This window comes from Podarcis pityusensis (assembly GCF_964106645.2).
Source record: "Podarcis pityusensis genome assembly, chromosome: 9".
NCBI lineage: Eukaryota > Metazoa > Chordata > Lepidosauria > Squamata > Lacertidae > Podarcis > Podarcis pityusensis.
Window position 1 is genome coordinate 39,069,227 of NC_138034.1, and position 8,467 is coordinate 39,077,693.

The window sequence follows — 8,467 nt, forward strand, 5'->3', positions numbered from 1 at the left end:
AGCAGAAAGCTTTAACAACAACAGCAACAACAACAGCTGCAGCAGTAGCAGTAGCAACAGCAGCAACAACAATTAATAATATGCATATTATGCATAGACCATAGCATCACTGTAGTCCTCAATGCCACTCGCTGCAGAAATGTAAAGATGTTTTGCTTTGCCATATTAACATGATTACATTTTTCCCTAGTCAACCAACAGAAGTACTAACATACTTCTTTTTCTCTCTATAAGTAGACTGTTTCTAACAAGAACATAAGAAAAGTATACTGGATTAGACCTATGGGTCAACCAGTATGAGTCAATACACTACTTAGTTATCAGGGTTAGAATCATCCTTAAAACAGAAGCAAGAGACTCCTGTAGCATTTTAAGGACTGATAAATTATTTATTTATTAAACTTATTAGTTGCTTTTCTTACAAAAGCAGCTCGAAGTGGCTTACAACAGCAAAGCAACAAGCACATACATAAAACAAAACAAAACAAAAATAATATTGAAGGCAATCATGTTCGTAGAAGGTGGGATTAAAGCATTCCTCTCCTTCAAGGAGGCCGCAAAAAATTAAAAGCCTGATGGGAAATGTTGCTGCCTGACACGTCAAGATATGTAATGATGGCATGAGCTTTTCCCACTTTATCAGATGCTACAAGATACAAGCCCTTGCACTGCCATTATCTACACTGTAGAACTCATTAGAAACAGCTCTCCCCGCCCCCCACCCCAGAAAAACAGCTAGTGTTTCCTATTGAAAGCTACAATAACAGTTTTTATTGATTTCTGAGACTGTTGCAGTGTTGACTGCAGCAGTTCTGCTTTCACAGCTCTCCAAGTTCCCTTTCTATTTTCAGTACCCCAAGAGATACACCTGTCTGAGCAGTGAAGCTTTAAGGACAGTCAAAAGATTTCCTACCTTAGACTAGGAATTATGTATCAAAACATATACTGAAATTTAGTTTTCCTACAGGATACAAATGTTTTTAAGATTTCATGCTTTCTGAGTTTGCAGGATGCAAGAGAATGTTCCTAGAAAATAGCACTAATTTTGCTCATATGTATTTTTTTTCTTGATCACCCCAAGATAATCCCCTACATGAAACTTACAACTAAGCTCCCACATTCAAAGAATATAATAGTCAAACGGTTACTACCTTATTTGTTACTTCAAATTCAACTGCTGGATTATTTTTAAGGAGGTTATCATGTCTTTTCACCAGTTAGAAGACAGATTCATGACAGTTTAAACTAGTGTCCAGTCATTTTAACAAGATTGAAAGCTGTTTGTGACCAACAAAGCAGCGCACATTATATCTGAATATGAATTAATGATGTGCACAAGTTGTGCGTGACAATATGCCAAATCTGTCAGTCTAATAGTAAGTATTTAATTGGTCCCAAAGTTTTTTCCCACCCTCCTCTTGACTAATGAGTATCAGAGCAACCTTTTCTTGTTAAAATATGAAATAATGCTTCATAGTACTACTACTCATTAGAGAAAAGAAATTTCCCCATATGGCTTGTCAATATGCCTGTTTTTAATGGCGTTCATCCATGCATTTGGTGTCTCTACAGATGCCAAGTATATTGACAGATCATAGTACTAGTGAATAAAGACTGAGACATGAAATCAACATGGCATCTTCTTAGGTTATCAGAGATATCTCATAACTTGGGAAATTGCCCCTTTGCCCAAAAGAACCACTTAGGGATAGGATACAAGAGTAGAAGTTGAATCAAAATCTGCATATAAAGAAAATCACTAACAATCCACGTAGGAAGTGAGGATCACAGTATCTGGAATGAAAAGGCATTGTTGCACATTCTTTCTAACCTATTCAACTTATTATGACAATATCCAATTGCAACATGTTAAAGTTAACTATAAAAAAGATGAAGTGATTGCTTTACCATTGCAACCATTAGAGTAAAATATAAAGGAAGGTACTTTTATTGCAAATATTCTATTTGCAGATAAATATGTACATTAGATTAGATGTGAGTTGAGTGGTTAATGTGCCTTACAAATGGCCATTGTGTACATTCAGTACACCTCATGGAATGTGACATAATCTGTCCATGAGGAGAAAATTACGCATGTTTAATTGTCAATATACATGTTCCGCAACTATTGTTGAAGAATGTGCATATTATTTTCAAGAAATGCACCCTTTGCTTCTATCTCTAGCTCAGAAGTAGGGCTGGTTTTCAACACTGCAATATATAACGATATCTGAAATAAGGAAGGAACTACACAGAGGTGAACAGGACAATGTCCTGGCAACTGCTACTACTTAAGGGTCTAAAACTGATAAATGATGGTATTATCAATCATCTTGTGGTCACTTTCAGCAGCAGGCAAGCCAAAATGCATCCAAATGTGACTTTTGGTTTCGGGCTTAGCTACCAAATGGTGGTATTGAGGACAAAGTACCTGCCACCATCGCAAGGCCGCACAGGCCACCACTACTGACAACACCATTACAAGGCCTTGCAGGCTGTCACTGCTTTTGCCACTACCACAGGGCCTTGTAAGCCACCACCAAGACAAGGCCTCTTAGTCTGCTGCTGCTTCTGCTGCCGCCCACTGCTGTGGCAAGGCTTCACAGGCTGCTGATTATTGTGCCACTGCTGCCAGGCTGCTACTGCTTCTGCCTCCCACCCTGGCCATTGTTGATTCTGCTGCCGCCAAGCTGCTTCTGCTACCTAGCAGGGCTGCTGGCAGTCTGGCAGTCCCAGATTATTTGTATTCACTATGACTCGTCTCCGTACTTTGGACTGTCCTGAATACCACCATTTGGTAGCCAAGCTCAAAACCAAAAGTCCTCTTGGGATGCATTTTTACTTGCCTGCTGATGAAACTGAGTGTATGATGATTAATAATATTGTCATTTATCCATTTAGACCCCTAAGTAGTAGCAGTTGCCAGGACATTGTCCTGTTCGCCTCTGTATAGCTCCATCCTTATTTCTGACATTGTGGTTGATTGCAATATTTAGCTGGTAATATTGTGAGGTTTAGCTGCTGATAACATTGCAGTGTTTAGTTGGTGGGTTATCGCAAACTTTAGCTGGTGAGTTATTTTGATGTTGGAAACCAGATATCACCTAGCCCTTACACACATTGTGATTCGCGATATATTGCCAGCTCAAATATTATGAAACAATTAGCACGATGTGAACTTCAAACCAGTTTTGGATGATATATTGAAATATCGCCCAGCCCTACTCAGAAGTAGGCAACCTGTTGCTGGAAGGCAGTCAACCATCTAACTCTGTGTTACTTGTAGTGTGCCTTCCTGCTGACCTAAAACATTGTGCAGCTGTTCCTGCTGAGAGAGGTGGGGAAAGATTTGACCCTCCTCTCTCCTTCTAAGGAGTGATGAAAAAGAACAGGGTTGCAGATACAGTCACATCTGCATTCATAGTGGGACTCCGTTTACATGCACTTGCTCATACATCTTACACATAATAAAAATGTAACTGCATTGGAGGATTTGTGGTGCTGCATCACAATCCTTGATTTGCATGTAGTCAAGAGTGTAGTCCCCATTGGAGGATTTGTCATACCTCATCACAACCCTCAATTTGCATGAAGTTGGGGAGGGGAATGGAAGCGAGAGAGAAGGTGTGTTGGAACAACAGCAGAGGCTGTGGAATAAGAGTAAGAAGCAAGGGTCACTGAGAAGGGGAAAGTGATGGCTTAAAACAACAGTAGAAATACAATTTCATGCAGGGTATTTTACTCCTAGTACCGTATTATGTGTTATATTCAATATGAAGTTTTTAACAAACACACTCATCTAGGAACAACATCCAACAACTGAACTCGGCCTTCTCTACTTGAACAAGTCAGTTGACAGGCTTGCTTTCGATATTCTGTTCATCTTAAAGATACAGTGACATGTATCGCTCCAGGGTGTGTGTGTGTGTAAAGGGCTGCTACAGAAAAGGAGTACGGGGTGGACCAAGTGCAAGGGAAAGTTTAAAAAGGAAGGAGGACGTAGGTGGGTAAAAGGGGATGGATGTGATAATGGTGTTTGTGCAAAGGGGGCTGCAGAATGGGGTTGGGAAGGTGAAAAGGGAGCTCAGTAGTTGCATGGAGTCAAAAGGGAAGGCTCTAGGGGGTTAATGTGGAAGGAGTGGCGGGGGAATAAGAGAGAGTAGGGGCACAGCCCCTAGCGTGCGTGCATGCATGTGTGTGTGTATATACATATACACACGAACAGAGCATCCATCCATATCCAGACTGTATATGACTGTATATGAGCAAACAGCATGCTTCTTGAAGAGTATATATGTTGACTGGCGAATGACCATATTGCCCAGAGAATGCACAAAATGCTCTCACATTATGCACATTCCCCAAGGCCTGTTGGAGACTGTGTATATTGACTGGGAAATGTGCATAATTTACTTCTAATGGACAGACTATTTGTACATTCTCCACGTGGCATGATTTATGTACACATCCCCCGATTACACACATTAACTACTCAGCTCAGCTGACCCCATCTGATAGATCTACACACACCTCTTTGACTCAAGGTAACACTTCATGCGTCTGATGAAAAAGACTGCAGTCCACTAAAATTTATGCCATAATAAATTGGTTAGTTTTTAAGTTTTGTAGTCATTCCTCATAAGTAAGAGTAAAATCCCCCATGCAGAAAGGGTAATCTACCTTTAGTAATGCGCTAAGACCACAATCCTAAATACAATTACATTGGTCTTAGTGGGTCTTACTTTTGAGTAACCATGCATGGGATTGCATTTTTTTTAAAAAAAGTCTTCCCAAATTATAAAGGCTCTTGGAACACAATCAAAATTCTGACTGTCATTTCTAGAGTTGAAACAAAATGTTTTACTAGCCAATTGTTCAAGCAAAGAAATACCTGTATAGTGTTTGTTTGAGCAAGCTTCCAAGGTGAGAGCTCAGCAAAAGCAAGAAAGGAAGAGAATGATGTAGGAGTTCAAGAATTGAAGAGTAGGCGGACCTTTCCAGTTATTAGGCAGCAATCTTGTCACTTGCATCTGATTTCCCTTTATAAATCTCCAAACACACCGCCTTTCACCATAGTTATGCAGACTGCTTACTCAGTTACATTAGAGCAGTGTTTGTCAAACAGACGGCCAGGGACCCCCATTGGCCATCACTGTACTTTTGAGTAGGTCATAATTCTGCAGCCCATCTCCCCCATGGCCATGCTGTTGCCCTTTAATTGATAGATGCAAGCACCAACAGACTGCTGTCCATTTGTCTGACCAATGGACTACAATGAAGTTATATGGGCAACATGATGAGAAAAAACCCCTACTTTGAAATCCAAAAATTATTCATAGTTAAGGACCTGAGGAACACAGAGGTGGATTGCATGTCCATTGCCTGCATCCTTATTTGGGCATGTCAGAATCATACTTTAAAATTATATTATAACGATGTCGCTGCCAAACTGGTACAAGATAATTTGATACTGACTTTTAGTTCACCAATTCCAGGTGTTGTTTAGTTTTAAATCTGAAAGCTTTTATTCTATACAGTGCATGAGGCCCTTGAGCATACTTTCCAGAAGAAGAATCTTGCCTAGGCCAAAAGCTTGCATATTTGATTTGCACAATAATGGTCAGTTTTGATGTCATTGGTTTCATACATGGGAAGCCTTATGGGTATATAGAAAGCTGCATAAATGTACTGCAAGGATCAACATACAAGTGTGTAGCTTTGGACTCCGTATATAAATTGGACATTACCTTCCTAATTCCCTTTGGAACCAGAATATAAACAAGGCATCCTTATGTTTTTGCTATGTTTTGCAGTTCCATATACAAAGTAGCGAAATGAGAATGAGGTACCAAATAACCATTTTACCTACTTCATGCTACATAGAATTACAATGACCTTTCCCTGCCCATCACCAAATATATTTCATATACATTTGTAGCCTCTTGCTCAACAAGCTTTCCTAAAACAATATGTATCTACTTGTATCGGTCCTTTAAAAAGGTCCAATGTGCACTGTGTGTAAATAAAAATGAGAAAAAATAAATGATGGTACTGGAAGGGAATGAGTTTAGGGATCAGCAGTTAATTCTGAAATTTAATTTGCTTTGAAGCCTGCAATTACTATTTGTGCAACATGCAAAACTAGTAATGTTGACTATACTATGCATATATACATAAACCATACACAAGATTTCCAACACTTGTTTTTTTTTAGACCCCAGCTGTTTTCACAAGTGATACTAAGCTCGTTTTTCTCCATCTCTACACACACCTGCATTGCTCTGGTGACCTTTTAAACACACAGGCATTCAAATTTTAGATCAAGGGAGTGCTGTATGGGAAAGGTGGGGTTATTTTTCAGCTCTTTTATGCCTTCTCAGCTAAGGAGCCTGCTGCAGATCACCTGATGACCATTTATAGCTGCATACATGCCAGGCCATTCAAGAGCAGGAGTGCCTATCCAGATCGAGTGGGTGTGTGCAAGCATGGGAACCTCTGAGCCAGAGAGCAGCCTCGCTCATTAACAGAGGCAAATGAGCATCAGCTGGAACAGGGTGACATCATCCAGAAATCGTGGCTAACGGCAAGAGATCTGTTGGAGACACTTGTGAAAACGCCCCCTGACGATCGAGTAGGTCTTCCCCGCCCCACTTGGGCGCAGGTGTTTCGTGCTCCTGCTTACCGTCCACCAGCTCGTCCAGGTTGGAGAGTTTCCGGCTGCCGTCGATGGTGTAGATGGTGCGGACGCCTTGGGGAAGGTTGACATTGTCCGACAGAGACCTGGTGAGCTCGACCAGGAGGGCGTCGAAGGAGCGGAAGCGGTCGCTGGAGATGGGGTAGACCAAGCCCTTGAAGTACTTGTCTCCATTGCGGTAGAAGCGCGCCTTCTTCGCCTTCTTCTCGGAGCTGAGGGCCTGCAAGGTGCGCGTGCGGTAGAAGCTGCAGTGGGCGCTGTGCGCGGGGCTGGGGATGAGCCCGTTCCCTTTGGGGCCCGAGCTGCTGCTGCAAGTGGAGCTGCCCCCTCCGCCGCGGCGGGAGCTCGAGCGCTGCTGCCTTTTGTCCCTCTCCTCGAAATGCTCCAACTCAATGTTCCTCCGCGGGCTGGCCATTGGAGAGCCGTGTCGCCCACACCGCAGCCCAGTACAATATCAACCCTCCCCTCGCAAGCGACACCCCCTCCACTCCCCACCTTAAGCCTCCACACGCGCGCGAGGGGATCCTTTACCTCAGCATCCCGCCAAAAAAAAAAAGAGGGCGGGAGACTGCGGTCCCTCAGAGGCTGGGCGTTAGGAGGAAGCAGCCGTCTTCATCCAAGCAGGAGCAGCAGCAGCTGTAGCTGTAGTAGCGCCAAGCTGTGCCGGGGACTCCGTGCCCATGAGGGGCGGGGGGGGGGGAGAGGAGAGGCAGCAGGTCGCCCTCTTAAGTCACGCGCGCGCAGGCACCACCACGCATCCCTCGCGCCCTCTCGCAGAGCCCCTGCTCAGCACCTCCCGCCTCGGGGACGCCCGTCATGAGCCGCTGAGAGGCCTCCAGGCTGCTTCCATTCAGCCTTAGGCGTGCGCCCGCCTGGGGAAAAGCGGTGCTGGGAGGCGGGGGGGGGGGGAGAGAGAGAGAGAGGACGCCGCCGGCCGCGTCCCCCGCCCCTCAGTCACTCCGCTCGGAGCTACTGAGGAGAGGGAGGTGGGCACGACGGCACGTCTGTTCCGCTCGGGGCCAGCGCGCCCCCGCCCCCCTCTCCAGAATCCCCAACTAAATACGATGCGCTAAGGGAGGGGGGAGAACCCACCCACAAAGAGGACGCCTTTCTGCAGGGCGCCTAAGCTATCCAAATCCCTCCTGCCGCCGCCGCCGCTGCTGCTGCTCCTGCTCCAAATGCATCCGCGCGCCCGCGAAGGCGCATGCACAACCCCGCCGGCAGCCGTAGCCGGGCTGATCTCCCGGGCGATAAAACAGCGCCGCCCTGTAGCGTAAGGCTCTTAAGAGGGGTGCGGCGGTGCCGCCGTGCTGGAGGAAAATAAATAAAGGAAAGCAAAAGGAAACAGGCTTCCCCTCCTCGCCCCCTTCCTTTCCTGTGCCGGCAACCTCTTCGGAAGCCAAGCGCAGAGAATCCAACAGGAGGAGCAGGCGGCGGCTGCAACCCGGCCAATGTGCACTAATAGCAATGCAGTATGTGATGTGACAGAGGCAAGGGGAAGTGGCTGCTGGGTCCTAGAGCGACTCGGATTCCGGCAATCGCAGCTCTTCAAGGCAGGCTCTGGTTGCCCAAGCTGCATTGTGAATCCCGTTATGCACTGAGAGAGGCCGATCAGGGAGCTCAGAAAGGAGCACAGCAAGCTGGCTTCTATCGAGTCAGCCACATTGATCCATCTTGATTGGTATTTTGCACAGTGACCGGCAGCCTGGTTTCCAGGCAGGGAATCTTGCCCAGCCCTACCAGGGACTGAACCCCCGGACCTACTGCAGGCAA

At 45.1% G+C, this 8,467-nt stretch overlaps 1 protein-coding gene across 4 annotated transcripts in view; it reads right to left on the reverse strand.

The window, feature by feature from the left end:
• The window catches only part of DCLK2 (doublecortin like kinase 2), an 83,154-nt gene extending 74,997 nt beyond the window's left edge, over positions 1-8,157 (reverse strand). For all 4 annotated transcript variants that reach the window (XR_013990583.1, XM_081021353.1, XM_081021352.1 and 1 more), the window contains exon 1: positions 6,683-8,157. Coding sequence is in view for 3 of the 4 variants with exons in the window: in XM_081021353.1 (XP_080877479.1) it covers positions 6,683-7,109 (427 nt within the window). In the remaining variant the exon portion in view is untranslated. The remainder of the gene's footprint in view (positions 1-6,682) is intronic.
• Positions 8,158-8,467: the final 310 nt, after the last annotated feature.